The following is a 21174-nucleotide window of genomic DNA, read 5'->3' as shown; positions in this document are numbered from 1 at the left end:
ACTGACGCTGTTCTGTGCAGCAAAAAGTGAGAATCTACATGATTTGTATTTGTGCTATGCAAGGGTTTGTGATATCTGCTTCAGGCTGGAGAAAAATGAGAGATTGTATTCAAATAACAACCGAAATTAATGAGTGGCAAAATAGCCTCTTTATTCAGCACAAATTCAAGGCGGCTGTAGAATCCCGAAATACAGTTCTTACAAGAGCCCATTTATACACAGTTCTTACATATATTAAAATCTCATTATGTGTAAGGTTACATTTTTTATCTATAGTACACATAGATTTGAAGGGCTCCTGGGAGACAGGAGCTGGCTACTACTTCTGTCCAGTCTGCTTGCGTAACTGGGAAGTGTTAGCCTTTTTTGTTTTTTAAATTAGTAAATGTTAGTAAAGCACTAGGCCTATAGGCTCTAATTAAGTTAGAAGTTGTAATAAAAGAATAGAGGGTATTAAAGTGACTACTGCAGCTGTGTGGTGAGACTTATTTACTATTTGCTGGTATGAATCTCATTCATTCATGCAACTTCATGCAAGTGCTATTTTGTCAGTTAGTTTCTTAAAAGGATAACGGCCGAGTTAAAAGATAATTAACAGGTACTTAATCAGTTCAGGTCCTGGAGATGGATGGTGAGGGCTGAATAATACTATGTTTGGTGGAGACTTGATGGGGTTGATATTGTTCTGTATGCTGATAAGGTGTGGAAATGTAGTAATGGGTTTGAAAGGGCTGTTTTTAAATTTTGGATACCATAGAACGGCGGTTTTATGAATGAATCGATGAAACTGTATTATAGTAAATAACTGGTTAGTAAAGGGTTATGAATGACTGGGTATCGGGTTTTAATGAATATAGCGAGCTGGTGATTGAGTTAATAAAGATAGCCTATAACACAATATTTCGTAACACTATCACACAAAAACTTGTAGTGGAAGGGGGAAATGGTCCACTGGTCGAAGTCCATGTTGGTGCCAATAGCATAGGTAAATAGAGTCATAGAGATATAGAGCATGGAAACAGACCCTTCAGTCCAACTCGTCCATGTCGACCAGATATCCCAGCCTAATTTAGTGCCATTTGCCAGCACTTGGCCCATATCCTTCTAAACCTTCTATTCATATACCCATCCAGATGCCTTTTAAATGTTCCAATTGTACCAGCCTCCTCCACTTTCTCTGGCAGCTCATTCCATACACGTATCACCCTCTGCGTGAAAATTTGCTCCTTTGGCCCGTTTTGTATTTTTTCCCTCTCTCCCTAAACCTATATCCTCTAGTTCTGACCTCCCCCACTCAGGGAAAAGACTTTGGCTATTTTATCCTGTCCATGCCCCTCATGATTTTATAAATCTTTATAAGGTCACCCCTCAGCTTCCAATGCTCCAGAGAGATCTAGAAAAGAAATTCTGTAGAGAGTATGAGAAGCTAGATGCTAAATCTAAAACAAAGCCATAAAGGTACAAGCTCTGGATCATTGACAGAGTTAAAAATGCAAATTCCCCTTCATGCTCAAACACAATAAATTTTCAAATCAAACTAGTTGGAGATGTTATTACACATCTCTGGAGCAGGTAGAACTTGAACCAGTTCTCCTGACTCAAGAATAAGGACACTTCCACTGTGAAACAAGAGCCCTTTAAGGCTCAAATGTACAGCTTCAGAGTTAATGGGAAGCAAGTGATGCTCATTGAACTTGGCATTGTTGGATTTTTAAAAAGAGTGCCTGTTGTGGCACTGTGATTTTCGGCGGAAGTGGGTTGACATTCCACCGCTCCAGAGGTGTGTAAGTTAATTTAAAAATACTTAACTAGGAGAGTGAAACTCAAAAGAGGGTGGAGTGCCTTATCTCCCCTTTCAACTCAGTTTTGGTTTAGCACTTTCTCTCACTTTTGGTGTTATTGTATTGCCCTCATTGGGCTTTGCACATAAATTGATTAATTGGAAATACATGTGATTTAGTTGTGGTGGGTTATACGTGAAAAGCTGATTGGATGGTGAGGGCAAAAGCCATTCAGTTGTAAGAGCACTTCTTTTTATATATATCCATATCTATATCTATATCTATATTTATAAAAATGAGGGCTGTTGTGGCTGTGGTTATGCCCCGACCTCTGAGCTAGGAGACCCATGTTCAAGTCCTATCTGCTCCTGTCTCAGGGTGACTGGATTATATTTATAAAGTCAAAAATCACACAACACCAGGTTATAGTCCAATAGGTTTAATTGGCTTCCAATTAAACCTGTTGGACTATAATCTGGTGTATCACACCCACTCCAGTTACTGGCTCCGACCCCACTCCCAGCTCTACACCCACACTAGATCCCAGCTCCCAGCCCTGCCAAGTTTTCACCATCCCTCCAGACCTCCCCCTCACTGAGGACGAACGATCAGTCCTCAGCAAAGGACTCACCTTCATCCCCCTCCGTCCACGCATCAATGAATTTAATACACGCCGTGACATTGAACAATTCTTCCGTTGCCTCCGCCTCCGAGCTTACTTTCACAATCCGTATTCCCGCCCACCTTCCGAGGACCCCTTCGCCCACCTCCAACACACGGCATCCACCTGGACACCCAGCGCTGGCCTATTACCTGCCCTCGATCTCTTCATTTCCAACTGCCGCTGGGACATTAACCGCCTCAACCTGTCTACCCCCCTCCCCCACTCCAACCCCTCACCCTCACAATGCGCAGCCCTCCAATCCCTCTGCTCCAATCCCAACCTCACCATCAAGCCAGCGGATAACGGGGGCGCAGTGGTAGTCTGGCGCACTGACCTCTACACCGCTGAAGCCCAATGTCAACTCGATGACACCTCTTTCTACTGCCCCCTCGGCCGTGACCCCACTCCCCATCACCAAACCATCATCTCCCAGACCATACAGAACCTCATCACCTCAGGAGATCTCCCACCCACTGCTTCCAACTTCATAGTCCGGGAACCCCGCACTGCCCGGTTCTACCTCATTTCCAAGATCCACAAGCCTGACCAATCTGGCCGACCCATTGTCTCAGCGTGCTCCTGCCCCACTGAACTCATCTCTACCTACCTCGACACTGTCCTATCCCCCCAGTCCAGGAATTCCCCACATACATTCGAGACACCACCCACACCCTTCACCTCCTCCAAGACGTCCGTTTCCCCAGCCCCCAACGCCTCATCTTCACCATGGATATCTAATCCCTCTACACCTCCATCCGCCATGACCAGGGCCTCCAAGCCCTCCGTTTTTTCCTCTCCAGATGTCCCCAACAGTACCCTTCCACTGACACTCTCATTCGTTTGGCCGAACTGGTCCTCACCCTTAACAATTTCTCCTTTGAATCCTCCCACTTCCTCCAGACCAAAGGGGTAGCCATGGGCAGACGTATGGGCCCCAGCTATGCCTGTCTCTTTGTTGGCTACTTAGAACAGTTGATCTTCCGTAATTACACCAGCACCCCCCCCCCCCCCCCCCCCCCCCCATGTTGATGACTGCATTGGCACCACCTCGTGCTCCCACGAGAAGGTTGAGCAATTCATCAATTTCACCAACACATTCCACCCTGACCTTATTGGGGAGACAGGCCGCTTACTTGCGGAACGCTTCAGAGAACACCTCTGGGCCGCCCGGACCAACCAACCCAATCACCCCGTGGCTCAACACTTTAACTCTCCCTCCCACTCCACCGAGGACATGCAGGTCCTTGGACTCCTCCACCGGCAGAACATAACAACACGACGGCTGGAGGAGGAGCGCCTCATCTTCCGCCTGGGAACCCTCCAACCACAAGGTATGAATTCAGATTTCTCCAGTTTCCTCATTTCCCCTCCCCCCACCTTGTCTCAGTCGGTTCCCTCAACTCAGCACCGCCCTCCTAACCTGCAATCCTCTTCCTGACCTCTCCGCCCCCACCCCACTCCGGCCTATCACCCTCACCTTGACCTCCTTCCACCTATCCCACCTCCATCGCCCCTCCCCCAAGTCCCTCCTCCCTACCTTTTATCTTAGCCTGCTTGGCTACTCTCTCTCATTCCTGATGAAGGGCTTATGCTCGAAACGTCGAATTCTCTATTCCTGAGATGCTGCCTGGCCTGCTGTGCTTTGACCAGCAACACATTTGCAGCTGTGATCTCCAGCATCTGCAGACCTCATTTTTTACTTAAATTTACCTAGACCATCTCTGAACCTCCCTCCCCTTCCTGGATCCCTCCATTAATGACTTGACACTGACATTTTTTACAAACCCACCAACTCCCACAGCTATCTGGATTACACCTCTTCCCACCCTACCTCTTGCAAAAATGCTATCCCATATTCCCAATTTCTCCGTCTCCGCTGGATCTGCTCCCAGGAGGAGCAGTTCCACCATAGAACACACCAGATGGCCTCCTTTTTTAGAGACCGCAATTTCCCTTCCCACGTGGTTAAAGCTGCCCTCCAATGCATCTCGTCCACATCCCACCCCTCTGGCCTCAGACCCCACCCCTCCGGCCTCAGACCCCACCCCTCCGGCCTCAGACCCCACCCCTCCAACCGTAGCAAGGACAGAACGTCCCTGGTGTTCATCTTCCACCCCACAAACCTTCGCATAAACCAAATCATCCGCTGACATTTCCACCACCCCCAAAAAGACCCCACCACCAGGGATATATTTCCTTCCCCACCCCTTTTCCGCCTTCAGCAAAGACCGTTCCCTCCGTGACTACCTGGTCAGGTCCGCGCCCCCCCTACAACCCACCCTCCCATCGTGGCACTTTCCCCTGCCACCGCAGGAACTGCAAAACCTGTGCCCACACCTCCTCCCTCACCTCTATCCAAGGCCCTAAAGGAGCCTTCCACATCCATCAAAGTTTTACCTGCACATTTATTGTATCCGTTGCTCCCGATGCGGTCTCCTCTACATTGGGGAGACTGGGCACCTCCTAGCAGAGCGCTTTAGGGAACATCTCCGGGACACCCGCATCAATCAACCACACCATCCCGTGGCCCAACATTTTAACTCCCCCTCCCACTCTGCCGAGGACATGGAAGTCCTGGGCCTCTTTCACCGTCGCTCCTTCACCACCAGATGCCTGGAGGAAGAACGCCTCATCTTCCGCCTCGGAACACTTCAACCCCAGGGCACCAATGTGGACTCCAACAGTTTCCTCATTTCCCCTTCCCCCACCTTACCCTAGTTCCAAACTTTCAGCTCAGCACTGTCCCCATGACTTGTCCTACCTGCCTAGCTTCTTTTCCACCTATCCATTCCACCCTCTCCTCCCTGACCTATCATCCCTTCCCCCACTCACCCATTGTACGCTATGCTACTTTCTCCCCCCCCCCCCCCCCCTCCTCTAGCTTATCCCTCCACGCTTCAGGCTCACTGCCTTTATTCCTGATGAAGGGCTTTTGCCCAAAACGTCGATTTCGCTGCACTTTGGATGCTGCCTGAACTGCTGTGCTGTTTCAGCACCACTGATCCAGAATCTGGTTTCCAGCATCTGCAGTCATTGTTTTTACCTCTATAATCTGGTGTTGTGTGGTTTTTAACTTTGTACATCCCAGTCTAACGCTGGCATCTCCAAATCATGACTTATAAAGTCTTTCATTTATTGGTTAAGAGCTACAGTTTACAGCAACTGATATGGGGAAATAAACTGGTTTTCTTCTGGCTTGCGGTGTTTATTTTCCTACAGATAAAAGACAGCTCTTTCCTTTCCAGAGATCCAATGGCTTCTGCAGGAATCATTCACTCCTACAACCCATTCCACTACCTGCAGCCAATCACATTGTTGTTAGCAGGGGAAAGATGTTTACATCAACAATGTGTCACCATTCCCCAAACCAATCAGTTACTTATTACTGGCCAAATCTCCATTCGTTCAAACCCTTTGGCTGAAGCCTGTCTGCAACTAAATGTCACAAAATCACTTGGAATGGGTGTCAGATAATTCTCTTTTAAAAAGCGCAGCCTTTCCACAATCTTTAATTATCCTTTTCAATACAGTCCTATTCCTATTTTTGTTCACTGTCAAAAACAGAAAAATAAACGATAGTCTTTACAAGAAGCTTTTTAAAAAGCCTCAAACCTAAGGAAAATACATTTAATTGCACATGGATGAATGATGCCTCAGAATTTTAAGTGAGAGAATATGATTAAAATGTTAATCAGGGCAAAGAAATTACAACATGAGAGGATGTTAGCAAGAAGTGTAAAAATGGAGAGCAAGAGTTTCTATCAGTATCTAAAAAGGAGAAGAGGAAATAAAGTGAGTATTTATCTTCTAGAGACTGAGAATGGGAGTAAACAAGAAAATAGTGGATGAAATGAATGAATATTTTTTGTCTGTCTTTATTGATACCAGAAACACTCTTGTAATAACTGTAAATAAATACATAGAGAGGAAATTGACATTACAATCACCAGTGAAGCAATACTGAGCAAAGTTATGGGTCTGTGGGATGAAGAGTCCCTGGGTCTGACAAATGTCATCCGAGGCTCTTAGCTAATAAAGGAGTAGATATGTTGGTATTAATTTTCCGATGGTAAGAAATCTTCTGCTGAATGGATGGAAAAGGCACAGTATGCATTCTGGATGGGGGATTAAATGTTCATCACTAACCGTAGCTACTGACCAAGCTGGCTGAATCCCAATAGGAGGCAAGTGATTATCCATGTCTGTGGTAAGTGGTGAAGGAGCCAACAAAGAGAAAAATTCACTTGAACTTAGATTGGAAAGTATATCTTTGATTTGGGCAAGTGGAATTCCTGCATTGTCGAATGTTTTCCCTTTGAATTTGTGTATATGTTTATGCTTGTATAAGAGGGCGGCACAGTGGCAGTGGGCGGCACAGTGGCACAGTGGTTAGCACTGCTGCCTCACAGCGCCAGAGACCCGGGTTCAATTCTCGACTCAGGCGACTGACTGTGCGGAGTTTGCACATTCTCCCCGTGTCTGCGTGGGTTTCCTCGGGGTGCTCCGGTTTCTTCCCACAGTCCAAAAGTGTGCAGGTTAGGTGAATTGGCCATGCTAAATTGCCCGTAGTGTTAGGTGAAGGAGTAAAGGTAGGGGTATGGGTGGGTTGCACTTCGGCGGGTTGGTGTAGTCTTGTTGGGCTGAAGGGCCTGTTTCCACACTGTAAGTAATCTAATTTACTTGAGTTAGTGTTTAGTCAGGTTTTTAAAAATAATATCTTTTGCATTTTTAAAGAATGAAGTTGTGTTCAAGGCTTACTTGTGCTGTAACTATTGGTATCTGTTGAAAAAGGCTGATGCAATTGAATATTTTGTTTTATAAAAGGTGTCATGAATGGTCAAGACAAAAGATGGAAAATTATAGGCCAATTAGCCTAACCTCGGTTGTTGGTAAAATTCTAGAATCCATCACTAAGGATGAGGTTTCTAAATTCTTGGAAGAGCAGAGTCTGATTAGAACAAGTCAACATGGATTTAGTAAGGGGAGGTCATGCCTGACAAACCTGGTGGAATTCTTTGAAGAGGTGACAAGTAGGTTAGATCAGGGAAACCCAGTGGATGTGGTCTATCTAGACTTCCAAAAGGCCTTTGATAAGGTGCCACGCAGGAGGCTGCTGAGCAACGTGAGGGCCCATGGTGTTCAAGGTGAGCTACTGGTATGGATTGAGGATTGGCTGTCTGACAGAAGGCAGAGAGTTGGGATAAAGGATTCTTTTTCGGAATGGCAGCCAGTGACAAGCGGTGTCCCGCAGGGTTCAGTGTTGGGGCCACAGCTGTTCACATTATATATTAATGATCTGGATGAAGGGACTGGGGGCATTCTAGTGAAGTTTGCCGATGATACGAAGTTAGGTGGACTGGCAGGTAGTACTGAGGAAGTGGGGAGGCTACAGAAGGATCTAGACAGTTTGGGAGAGTGGTCCAGGAAATGGCTGATGGAATTCAATGTGAGCAAATGCGAGGTCTTGCACTTTGGCAAAAAGAATAAAAGCATAGACTACTTTCTAAATGGTGAGAAAATTCGTAAAGCCAAAGTACAAAGGGATCTGGGAGTGCTAGTCGAGGATTCTCTAAAGGTAAACATGCAGGTTGAGTCCGTGATTAAGAAAGCGAATGCAATGTTGTCATTTATCTCAAGAGGGTTGGAATATAAAAGCACCGTTGTGCTACTGAGATTTTATAAAGCTCTGGTTAGGCCCCATTTGGAGTACTGTGTCCAGTTTTGGTCCCCACACCTCAGGAAGGACATACTGGCACTGGAACGTGTTCAGTGGAGATTCACACGGATGATCCATGTAATGGTTGGTCTGACATACGAGGAACGGCTGAGGATCCTGGGATTGTATTCATTGGAATTTAGAAGATTAAGGGGAGACTTAATGGAAACTTACAAGATAATACATGGCTTGGGAAGGGTGGACGCTAGGAAGTTTTTTCCTTTAGGCGAGGAGACTAGGACCCGTGGACACAGCCTTTAACTTAGAGGGGGTCAACTCAGAACAGAAATGCGGAGACATTTCTTCAACCAGAGAGTGGTGGGCCTGTGGAATTCATTGCCGCAGAGTGCAGTGGAGGCCGGACACTAAATGTCTTCAAGGCAGAGATTGATAGGTTCTTGATGTCACGAAGAATTAAGGGCTATGGGGAGAATGCGGGTAAGTGGAGTTGAAATGCCCATCAGCCATGATTGAATGGCGGAGTGGACTCGATGGGCTGAATGGCCTTACTTCCACTCCTATGTCTTATGGTCAACCATGTAATGCAAGAAGGCAAAGTGCAAGGAAGTGACTTTATATGTTTGTTTTGCTAAAATGAGTCTATTATCCATCGAGTTCAAAGTTGATTTAAAAATTAATGCTAATATACATGGTTTGTTTCAACTACTATATGTACAATCTGTGGGCAGAATGATAGGAGAGAATCATTTCTGAAAAGAATTTGCCATGCTGGGGAGACACTTCTTCTACATTAATATGATCTAGTGGCCCCAGTTGCTATGAGGTAATGCTCAGGTGATGTTCGTACTGGACAAGTTAGATCCCTGACACGAACTTGGCTAGATTAATTATAAATTTTATTTTTTTCAGTTGCTGGGGTGATCTTTTGCTAAAACACAGGCATGTAATATTGCAGTTTTTGTTTCAAAAACAAAAAATTATTAGCAACAGAAAAATGAACAAAAGCACTTCCAGCGCAGGTTCAAAGATTTTTAAATATAGTATAAATAACCCAAACACTCTTCGTAGATTGAACATAAACAACAGCTTTGCATTAAAATCAGTACACCATGATATTACAAACATTCGAAGAATATTTAGTGCTGTACCTATAGCAAGACTCAGTCCTGCAGATTTTCAAGGAGGAGAGGGAGGGAGAGACTTTTATTTAGCATGTTGGGTTTGAGCTAATTAAAACTTCAGCTCATCCGAAACTGTAGGTAACTCTTCCTGAAGTAATATTATGCTCCTAACTTGGCTTGTTCCAGTGTTTATAGAATCCCTACTGTGTGGAAACGGGTCATTCAGCCCATCGAGTCCACACCAACCCACCATAGAGTATCCCATCCAAACCAACCCCGACCCTATCGTTGTAATCCTGCACTTCCTGTGGCTAATCCATCTAGCCTGCACATTCCTGGACACTATGGGCAATTTAGCATGGCTAATCCACCTAACCTGTGGGATGAAACCCATGCAGACATATGGAAAATGTGCAAACGCTATACAGTCACCCAACTGTGGAATCGAATCCAGGTCTCTGGCACTGTGAGGCAGCAGTGTTAACCACCGTGCCGCCCATATCCCTGATGTGGCTTCAGTTCCTTTTTGTCTTTTAAAACTACAAAAATTTAACATAATTTCTTTTCTGTCAACTGAATCCTCACACACTGATTTGTGATTAATAATAATTTGAATACTTCAACTTTATTAGGTACATTGTTTAGCTCGTGTTACGCCATTGAAAGACCTCTCAGCAGTTTGGAACTTGATGATTTTTTTTCTCTTGAGCAACTTCCAGCACAAACTGAAATGAAAGTGAAGGCCTGGAAGGTTTCCCCACTAAGTCCTCTGGGTAGTTCATTAGGAACTCTGGGTAACATCCTGTTGCTTGGTATTATGAGTATTGTAGTTGAAAAGGGTGGCTCTAGAACAGCACAGCAGGTCACGAAACATCCGAGGAGCCGGAGAATCAACATTTTGGGCATAAGTCCTTCATCAGGACGAAAGAGTTAGACCTAAAGCATCGACTCTCCTGCTTCTCGATGCTGCTTGACCTGCTGTGCTTTTCTAACGCCACCCTTTTTGACTCTGACACTCTAGTATCTACACTTGTCACGTTCTCATACATGAGTATTGTAGTTTATAAAAAGCTAATTGTTAACTCTACACACAAACAAAGCCATATGCTTAATTTAGAATTCAAATAGTCCAAACTTGCAATCTCTCAGTTTCATAACAAGATTTCTAGAACACTCTCCGTTCAGCTTATAAAAGAGTCATGTCTTTTCGTGACTGAAACTAGCATTTTATCAGAATGATTTAGTTATTAGTTTTTAATCAGTACTCCAAAACACTGTTATCCTAATTAAATGCCTTCTTCCTGAATGAATTGGATAACTAGTGAAAGAAGAAAAACATAATGTATAACTAATGGGAGTTGTTTTCTGCTTTATCTTATGCCTCTTTTCCATTTTGCACAGAATCGAGAATGAGCAATCCGTCAGAGTCTATCAAGCCTTCCCTGGATGGCAATGAAGGGAGCACAGGTTGGACCTTTCTCTTTTAACTGTTTTGATACTGACTAATTTTCACAGAACTTTTGGAAAATAATTTAGGCTTACTGAGGTTTAAAATTGGCTTTAGAGTAAAATTTGCACGTCTGACTCTGAGTTCCAATTTAATGCAGCGCACTAAGAACATTTTATGTTACAGTAAAGACCATTGAGAGAGAGAGACAGACAAACATACTCTGGGAAGTTCTAGCATCCATGGCCAGCTAAAGAATTTGCAGGTAGTACCAAATTAAGGAAAGCACATGGTGCCTTGACTAATCTGTCTGACCTGTCATGTCGGATTGATTTGCAGCCAACCTATCAATGCCTTGCTTCCTATGCTAAATACATTGATCCCTTCGAAATTTTGTGTCTTTATTTTTGTCCTGATGAATAAGAACATCAACAGCGTGTCTCCTTTTTTCCAACAAGTGTAAAACTCATAATTCAGACTGATTTTGTGAAAGAGAACTGATGTTTGGCTAATTTATTAGTGTTCTTTGAGGAAGTAACAGGCAGGGTGGGAAGGCAAGGGGTGAAGATGATAAAAAGACTTTAGATAGGTATAGACTAGTTAAGCAAAGTGGGCAAAAGTTAGCAGATGGAAAATGTGAGATCATGCATTTCTACAGGAACAGAAGAGCTTGAATAATATTTAAATGGAGAAAGATAGCAGAAAGCTCTGGTGCAGTGGAATTTTGGAGCCCTTGTGCATGAATCATAAAAAACTAGCTGCCAAGTTCAGTTAACAGTGAAGGCAAGTGGAGTATTAGCCTTCATTTCAAAAGCACTGGAGTATAAACGTAGGGGTTTTTTGCTGAAACTCCACAAGGCACTTGTCAGATCACAGCTGGAATACCATGAGCTGTTTTGGACCCCTTATCTAAGGAAAGATATACTGACATTGGAGGCAGCCTAGAGAAAGTTCATTAGGCTGATATGAGGAATAGAATGTTTTATGGGGAGAGGTTGAGTAGGTTGGGTCTGTACTCAGTGGAATTTAGAAGAATGAGAGGTGACCTTAATGAAACATACAAAATACCTTATCAAGGTAATGAAGTGAAGTTGTTTCCCTTGTGGACAAGTCTAAGATTAAAGGGAACAACCTCTGTATGAGGGGTTACATATTTAAGACAAAGAGAACAATTTATTTTCTCAAGGATAGTGAATCTACAGAGTTCTTTACTACAGAGGGCTGTCATTTGTGTCTATAAGTATACTCCAGGCTGAGAGAGATTTTTAATTAATGAGGGAATGAAGGGTAATCTGGAAATGGCAGAGATGTGGAGCTGGGTTTTCAGAACAGCCATGATCTCATTGAATGGTGGTGCAGAGTTCTTCTGTTCCTATAGTCCTATGGATAATGGGGAACCAGTAGATTAATAAAAGGCATTTGATGAAATACCACATAAAAAGATCTCATGGTGTTGAAATTTACACCGGCAGAGTAGAAGATTGCCTCAACAATTTGTAATCAGTATTATAGAGTTGGATAAAGGGGCTGTGTGTATTTGCCACAACACAACCTAAACAAGTGAAGAGGACAAAAAAAAGTCTATAAAAGTATCTAGATAGGTTAAGTGAGTGAGTATTGTATGGAAAATTCTGAATTTGTCAATTTTGACAAAGAATAGAGAAACAGAATATTATTTGAATGGATGAGGTAGCTGAAATTTGTGCAAAGGAGAAATATGATTCCTGGTACGTAAATTACAAAAGAAAACTGGCATGCAGCTACATTGTGATTAGAATGGCGAATGGAATTTCAATTTTTGTTGCAAAGGGGATGGAGTATATAAGTAGGGAAGCTTTTTCTTTATTCTTTGATGGGGTGTGAGTGTCATTGACAATTCCAAAATTTATTTTCCATCCTTAGTTAACCTTGAACTTATTGGCTTGTTAGATCTTATCAAAGTAGTGGACTGGTGTCACATGTAGTCCAAACCATATAATGGGAGATTTCCTTCTCTGAAGGACATTTGTGAATGAAATGGGCTTTTGTTACGACTGTGGTTGGAAGTAAGCACTGAACCTATCTAGTCCTACTCCTTAACTGGTTACAGCATATGTTTAGCTGTTTGACCCAGTTTTGATTTGGCCATTTACATACGTTATGCAAACAGAAGAAGAAAATACTGGAGGAACTCATCAGGTGTGGTAGTATCTGTGGAGAGAAAAACAGTTAACATTTCAAGTCCAATGACGCTTCATCAGAACTACTCGAAATACTAAACATGCTAAATTTCTCTATACTTTGTTTTTGCTTGTTTCAGATCTCTAGCATCCATTGTTCCTATGTATTAATTATGTAAATAAAACAATTAGGGTCAGAGTAAAATGATCAATCAACCAGGTTTATTTAATAAATAATTTTTTAATGAAAGCAAGACTTAATTGATAAGAATGCAAAGCTGAATAACAGTTTACAATATAAAAATAAATATTTACTCCTTTAACTAACCCAACATAAACACTTGTATCAGTTAAAGGAAAATGTAAAGAAACTTTCTCAGCAGAAAATAACTTTGAAGAACAGCACTTTGATCAAATACTTGGTAATTCTCAGAATAAAGATCTAGGATCTGAACTGTTCCAGATGATGTTCCATGCACGCACAGACAGATATTACGAGACATCTATTGATGTCACTGGGATACCCTGAAAATCAGGACATTCATGAGATGTAAAGAGCAGGTCTTCTAGAAGTTCCTCAGGAATAATAACTGTTTCAGCTTTTCAGTTCTCATGTGGGATCCTCAAGGGTTTCTCAGAAAGATGGCAAAGGGTGAGCTGAAGGTCTTCTCACTTCACAAGCTACACAATAACTGAGCTGCAAAAAATATCAAATAACCTAACTCCTATCAGCTATAAACTCACTTGTGTGCCTTCCAGTAAGGGCACACAGACAGTTGAAGACACGTCATTTCCGGTAAACAAATTCAAGCAGTTAGCTTAAGTCATGTGATTTCCAGTAAGTATCTTTATGAAAAGGTGTCTGTTGGTGATCTTACAGTCATCTTTAAAAAGAAACCAGTTTCAGGTGTGTTTTAAGTCATCCATTTTTTACAATTCATTGTTAAAATGTTAATACCAGAAGTCCTTTCATAGCCCAATTATTGATATCTTAATAGTCATCAATACTGAGACCAGATTTTAATTCAGGATTCATTCTTTGAATTTAAATTCCACCAGCCTCCATGGTGCCATGTGGACTCACGTTTCCAGAGCAATAGCCAAAGTCCAGCAGTATAACCAGAAAGACTGCTGAGGAAGGTTCTGAGTGTGAAGAGAGCAAGTCAATTAGAAATTGAGAAACAAATTTGGAAGCATAATAAGATTGTAATAATAATAGGGGACTTTAATTTTTCAAGTATTGACTGGGACTACCAATGTGTTAAAGGTTTAGATGGCGAAGAATATGTCAAATGTGTTCAAGAAAATTTTCTTTACCAATATGTGGATGTTGCTACTAGAGAAGGAGCAAAACCTGAACTATTTTGGGCAGTAAGGCAGGGAAGGTGACTGAAGTGGAAGTAGATGAACATTTCAAGTCTAGTGATCATAATTCTATTAGTTTTAAAATGGTTACGTAAAGGACAAGCCTTCCATAAAAGTTATAGTTTTTAATTGGAGTTAGGCAAATTTTAATGGAATGAGACAATAACTTGCAAAAGTTGATTGGAATAGCCTGTTAGCTGGTAAAAGGACATATGACAAGTGGGAGGCTTTCAGGAGTGTGATGAAGAGAGTTCAAAGGCATTATTATCCTGTTAGAGTGAAAGGTAAGGCTGGAAAGATGAAGGAGCAATGGATGAATAATGATATTGAGGTTCTTGTCAAAAATAAAAGAGAATCTTAGATGTAGAACAACTGTGTTCAAATTGCCTCTAAATCGGTATAAAGAGATTCTACAAGCGCATTAAGATGGTAGCAATGGAGAGGGTAATCAAAGTGGTCATCTTTGTATTGAACTCCATGATGTGGGAGAGATACTAAATGAGTATTGCACCTCAGTTTTCACTGTGGAGAAAGAAATGAAGACTAAAGAACTCAGAAGTAAATATTGATGCTTTTTTTTTAAAAAGCTCACATTACAGAAGAGGAAGTTCTGGGGATCTTAGGGAATATAAAGGATAAATCTCTGAGACCTAATCTAATGTATCCCAGAGTGCTGTGGGAATTAGGGGAGGAAATTGTGGGGCCCCTTGCAGAAATATTTACGTCATCTATAACTACAGGTGAGGGATTGGGTGACCCTGAGAGTGGCTAATGTGCCTTTGTTTAAAAAGAAACTAGGGAACTGTAGACCTGTGAGTCTGAGTTTGGTTGTGGGTAGGTCGTTGTAAGATAGGATTTATAAACATTTAGAGAAGCAAAGCTTGATTAGGGATAGTCAGCATGGTTTTCTTCGAGGAAAATACTGTCACACAAATTTGATTTGAGTTTTTTTTTAGGAAGTTACTCAAGATATTGATGAGGACAAAGCTGTAGATGTTGTTTATCTGAACTTTAGTAAAGCCTGAAACAAGGTTCCACATGGTAGACTAATTAGTAAAGTTAGGTCACATGGGATTCAGAGTGAGCTCATCAATCGGATACATAAATGGCTTAACTGCAGGAGACAGAGTGATGGTTGAGGTTGCTTTTCGGATTGGAGGCCTGTCTCCAGCGGTGTTCCTTCGCGATCAGTTCTGGGTCCTCTTTTTTTGTTTGTCATTTATAAAAATGATTTGTCTGAGAATATAGAAGGCATGGTTAGTAAATTTGTGGACGACACCAGAATTGGTGGCATTGTGGACAATGAAGAAGGTCAAAAGGGTCAATGGGCTGAAAATGGCAGGAGTTCAATCTGGACAAATGTGAGTTCTTGCATTTTGGTACAACAAACAGGGGCAGGGCCTATACAATTAATGGCAGGGCCTTTGGTAGCATTGTAGAACAGAGGGTCCTAGCAGTTCAGGTACATAATTCTTTTTTAAGTTTATATCACGTATTGACAGGATGATTAGAAAGGCATTTGGCATGCTTGCCTTCATTGATCATGTTGAGGTTGTTCAAGACATTGGTGAGACACCTTCTGGATTACTGTGTTCATTTCTGGTTGCCCAATTATAGGAAGAATATAATTAAGTTAGAGAGTTCAGAAGAGATTTACCAGGATGTTGCTAGGTATAGAAGGTTTGAGTTATAAAGGAAGGCTGGAATTCCTTTCACTGGAGTGCAGTAGGTTAAAGGGTGACCTTTATAGAAATTTATAAAATCATGAGGGATATAGATAGTGTTAATGGCAGGCATTTTTTCCTTAGGATGGAGAATTTCAGGACTGGGGGACATTTTTAAGGTGGGCGGAGGGAGATTTAAAAAAGACATTAGGGGCAAATTCTAAACAGAGAGCAGTTTGCGTGTGGAATGAACTTCTTGAGGAAGTGGTGGATGCGGGCAGTGTTACACCATTTAAAAGACACCTTAGGTAAATACAGGAGAACCTCGATTATCCGAGCGAGATGGGCGGGCACTATTTCGTTCAGATAATTGATTATTCAGTTAATTGATTTCCTGTGGGGCTCGGAATTTTCTGTGAAGTCTGCTCCCTGTTCAGGAGACTAGGCAACAGCACACTGCGCGCGAGCCCCTACTCGCTCCTACCCTGCCATCCAAATCCCATCCATCCGCTAATCCTATCCACCCCTTGCCTGCCCCCCAATTCAGAGTCCAATTCCTCACTTTCCACTGTTCCTGGAGGGGCTTGTGTTATTAGACCCGAGTTGGGTGCACTGTTGACCAATATAAAAAAAATCCCAGAACTGACTCTGTGAAATATTTAATTTCATCTGGTCCAATACCGATTTAATTCCAAGTGCACTTTGGTGTGCTTTCTAAATAAAGGTGTTCTTACACTTTCTTACAGGCTTAGTTGTTTTTTTTATATAGAGTCACAGCACAGAAACAGACCCTTAAGTCCAACTCATTCATGACTACCAGATATCCCAAACTAATCTAATTCCATTTGCCAGCACTTATCTATATCTCTCTAAACCCTTCCTATTCATGTACCCATCCAACTGCCTTTTAAATGTTGTAAGTGTACCAGTTCCCACCACTTCCTCTGGCAGTTTATTCCATACACGCACCACCCTTTGTGTGGAAAAGTTGCCCCTTAGGTCCTGTTTAAATCTTTCTCCTCTCACCCTCGACCTATGCCCTCTAGCTTTGGACTTCTCCCAACCAGGGAAAATACTTTGTCTACTTACCCTATCCATGTCCCTCATGATTTTTATAAACCTCTGAAAGGTCACTCCTCAGCCTCCAATACTCCAGGGAAAACACCCCAGCCTTTTCAGCCTCTCCCTACAGCTCAAACCCTCCAACTCTTGCAACGTCCTTTTAAATCTTTCTGAACCCTTTCAAGTTTCACAGTCAAATGAAAATGAATTTGGAGGTTTAACAAATATGATTAAAAGATATTATACATAAAAAAAGTCCAAACTTCAAAAAAAATCAACAAAGTATTTGCATCTCATTTCTAGTTTCCTAGGGGAATACGGTCCAATATAGAAAATACTCCCACAGTGTTATGGGATATTGATCAAGAATTGGATATTGACAAGAATCCACACATCCATGTCAGAATGGTGTGTGACTTGCAGATTTTATTCCACCTGATCACCTATTGCTGTTGCCCTCCTAAGTGGTGATAGTTATGGTTTTAGAAGATATGGCCTTATAAACTTGGGCGAGTTGCAACTGTCTGTCTTCTAAATCATAGCATTGTTGCCATGATCTGCCAGTGGTGGATGGAATGTATGATTAACTTCTTGAATGGGATGGTGTGCTAGTTTATCCTAAATGTTGTCATGATTTTGAGTGCTTATACCCAGTCAACCAGAATACATTCCATTGCGTTGGTGATGTGATTTGCAGATAACAGACCAGTTTGGGGAGTCGGGTATGTATCCAATATAGAATACCAGTTCTGACTCTGACCTGCTCTATTTGCATTGCATTTATGTGGCTGGTTATCTCCATAATGTTGGTCATGAGTGATGTAATGTCATTGCAAGTCATGGTTGAACTCCCTCATTGCTCATGGGCATTGGTTGATACTTGTGTGACTTCAGTGATGCCCTATCAGCCTTAGCTTAGAAAGCATCCAGGTCTCTTTCATGTATGAATGGATTGCTTCATTATTTGAAAAACTTGAATGGAGCCGAGTGCTGCAATTAACAACGAGCATTTGATCTTATTTTGAAGCTAATATTATTGAAGTAGCTGAAGACACTATACGTCTAGAATTCTACCTGGAGAACTCCTGCAGTGAATACTAAGGATTGAGGTTATACTGCATAAATGTGATGACTGTGAATACAGGAATATCTTATGAGTATGCATAACCATGCACAGTTGTGAACTCTTCCCCAGTAGATGATTAGAAGACACAGTGCCTATGATGTGTTAGAATATGGGCAGCATGACATCGTTGTGAGCCTTTTGGTGTGCGTATTTCAAATGTTGCTTATGCTTGCAGGCTGTTCGCCCTATAATATGTCTGTGCAGTGGCATGAACAAACTGAGTACCTCTATGAATATCAGTTTGCTGTGAACAGATGGTGTCACTGACCCTGACAGCAGATTGTTCAACGCCTTCTTGCAATGGATCCCAGTTCTTTCTTGAAGGGCACTGGTGCTAACCAGGCTGCAGCCTTAGCCCAGGCTACCTGGATCTGATGGTGGGTCTTCTTGCTATCATCTCTGAAGAGCCGACCTCCCTTATTTCCTGGATGTCTGAAATGGAACCTCTTGGCGTTGCTGAACTCGAGGGCTAGATTCTGTTTGGTTTGAGACGTCTTGGGAGTGGGGAGGACTAACTTATGTTCCAGCGATGCTGCGAGTTTGCTGCAAGTGAAGGTCTGTCTGGATGTTCTTGAAAATCAAAAGTCGCACCACACCAGGTTGTAGTCCAACAGGTTTATTTAAAATCCCAAGCTCTCAGAGCACTACTTCTTTATCAGGTGAAGTCATCCCCAATTCAACACTGGCACTTCCACGTCATAGATGTCCTTTGAATATTATGCCCTGTCTTTTGATTGGAAGATAACAGCAGGGAGAAATTAGTGGAAAAATATACTTTATTGTGGGAGAAAACTCATCTTGAGCCCTGACAGAAGTAACAACGTATAACATTGCAATACCACATTTAAAGTCCAAAATAGAAAATCTCACCTAATACCTGAAAATCTGATGGATGGATTTTAATGAAATTTAGTACTGACAAAATGGTTAAGGAAGAACTCATTAGTTTTGATTGGGATCCTGAAGGTGGGGCAATTTGATTATAAAAAAGTTGTAGGTTGTTTGATTTTAAAATGTTTCTAAAAGTTTCAGATTCCCTCATCTGCCATCAACAATGTTGGAATTTATTACATCTGTCAAAATGTTACTTCACCTGATGAAGGAGCAGCACTCTGAAAGTTTGTGATTTTAAATAAACTTGTTGGACTATAACTGGTTTTGTGTGAGTTATGAAAATGTGACAGGTTATGGATGTGGCTTGGCTTGAAACCTCCTTCACGAGCTGGTTTTATTTTTTTTCAGCATAGAGGAAAGCCTCAAGGAAGAATTGAGTAATGGTAAAAATGTTAACACAGCAAAGCAGAGATTAATGCTTTCTTCACTACTTTTTTGCAACAGCTTGACAGGATTAATTATTCTGTTACGTCTTGTTCATCATTTGCTATGGAATAACAGCCATAGGCTGGACTATGCCAGGATGCAGATTTCCTTCCCTCAAGGTCGATAGGGAGCAGTTAGGTTTTTACATCAAACAGACCTTATCATGATCACTTCTATTAATGTCACCGTTTCAATTCAAATTCGCAAACTGCCACACAGTGTGATTTGGGTTTGCGTTCTCTGAATTATTAGTTTGGGGCAAAAACAGGAATTGCTGGAAAATCTGAGAGGTCTGCAGCATCTGTGCAGAGAAATCAGAGTTAACATTTGAGATCCAGTACTGATGGTAGCTAGGAAAAGGATGGTTTTTATAAATTTTTTTTTATTAGTTTGGGGTTTAGGATTACTAGTTCAGTAATAATCCAAAGCAGTCATTGGCAGTGTTATATAGATTGACTGACAAGGTCTACATTGATATTAAAGTTGATCGTTCTGTTTATATCACCTTTTTAGATCTATGAAAGTTCCAGCCATGTATTATTGAGGTATGCGAATAAGCAGTAAATCTTTAATGTATAGTTGTTTCTGTGCAACATGATTGCTGTGTTTCTGCAGAGTAATATAGGGAGCTATTGTGATTGAAGCAAGCAGCTGACCGTGGTGGTCTCTTCACAACAGCAAACTATAATCTTCAGTTTTGGAATCAACTTCCATTTTTAGTCAGGAATGTCATTTTTGATTCTTCAGGCACATGATAACCCAAATTATTCTTTTTCAAAAGCATTGAACTGCAATTGGTGTGAAGATCTGAGAAAAAAGAAGTTTGTATGTAATAGTATGAAAGCTCTTGCTTTCAAATTATTTCAGCATTGTTTTACCAAAGGTGAAGGATAACCAGCAGAGTATTAACTTAATTTGGAGCTGGCATTTATTGTAGTTTTAAGATATTCTGCACAGGGCTGGAAAATTGAAGAGATTGCAATTATTTTGAAGAAGTTTTTAGACAACAAAGATGCAGTAACAATGCTTTTTAAACTAAAACTGATTCATTTCTGAACATATAAACATAACTAGCATTGTCTAGTATTTTAGATATCAAGGATGGAATATTTTCAGTTGAATTGAACTTCATGGTGCATGATTTCTCCTTGTTCATAAGTTTTTAGATTTTCAAATAGGAAAATCGTAAATTAGCATTCTAATTTTGTGCCTTTACTCCTTTGGTCAAGAAATCTCCATCCATTTTGAACTAAAGTATAGTTTTAATTGTTAATTTACGCTATATTCAGAAGTTTTGTGTAAATTTTAGTTGCCTTGAAGATTTCTTAATGGCCATCAAGCACAATTCAGTGTACTTTTAGTTATAGCTATGGAATCTTCTTTCAATAAGAGAAACTCTAATAAACCAGAGGAAATTAGAATAATGGAAACCGTATTGGCACTAAAGCTATTTCTGTTCATGGGAACACAGCTTGTGCATTAACAATTTGCTTTGGGTGATCTGATGTGCAAGACTTTATATGTTGTACTAGAAAGGAAAGGCATATAAACAGAATCAACTTTCAATCATATGATCGTGGAACAGTTAATACATGAAGGGCACCATCCAGCCCATCATGTTTGTGCTGGCTCTCTCTGCATGAACAATTCACTGTGCGATTCTACGGCTTTTTGCATGTAGCATCACAAAATTTCCTTTTCAGATTTTGATCCTTAAGAGTATTATAATTGAATCTGTCTTTGCCATCGTCTCAGGAATTTTTAGGACAGAATCTAAAAATTCACTTT

The 21174-nt window shown here is 41.5% G+C and overlaps 1 protein-coding gene across 2 annotated transcripts in view; it reads left to right on the top strand.

Moving 5' to 3' along the window:
* Positions 1-21174, top strand: part of LOC132820801 (POU domain, class 2, transcription factor 1-like) — a 180433-nt gene that overhangs the window by 61200 nt on the left and 98059 nt on the right. For both annotated transcript variants that reach the window (XM_060833113.1, XM_060833112.1), the window contains exon 2: positions 10645-10710. In XM_060833113.1, coding sequence (XP_060689096.1) covers positions 10645-10710 — 66 coding nt within the window. The remainder of the gene's footprint in view (positions 1-10644; positions 10711-21174) is intronic.

The sequence above is a fragment of the Hemiscyllium ocellatum genome, chromosome 12 (genome assembly GCF_020745735.1).
Source record: "Hemiscyllium ocellatum isolate sHemOce1 chromosome 12, sHemOce1.pat.X.cur, whole genome shotgun sequence".
NCBI classification, from domain to species: domain Eukaryota; kingdom Metazoa; phylum Chordata; class Chondrichthyes; order Orectolobiformes; family Hemiscylliidae; genus Hemiscyllium; species Hemiscyllium ocellatum.
Note: the sequence above shows the minus strand (reverse complement) of the source record. Positions and strands in the feature narration are given on the sequence as shown.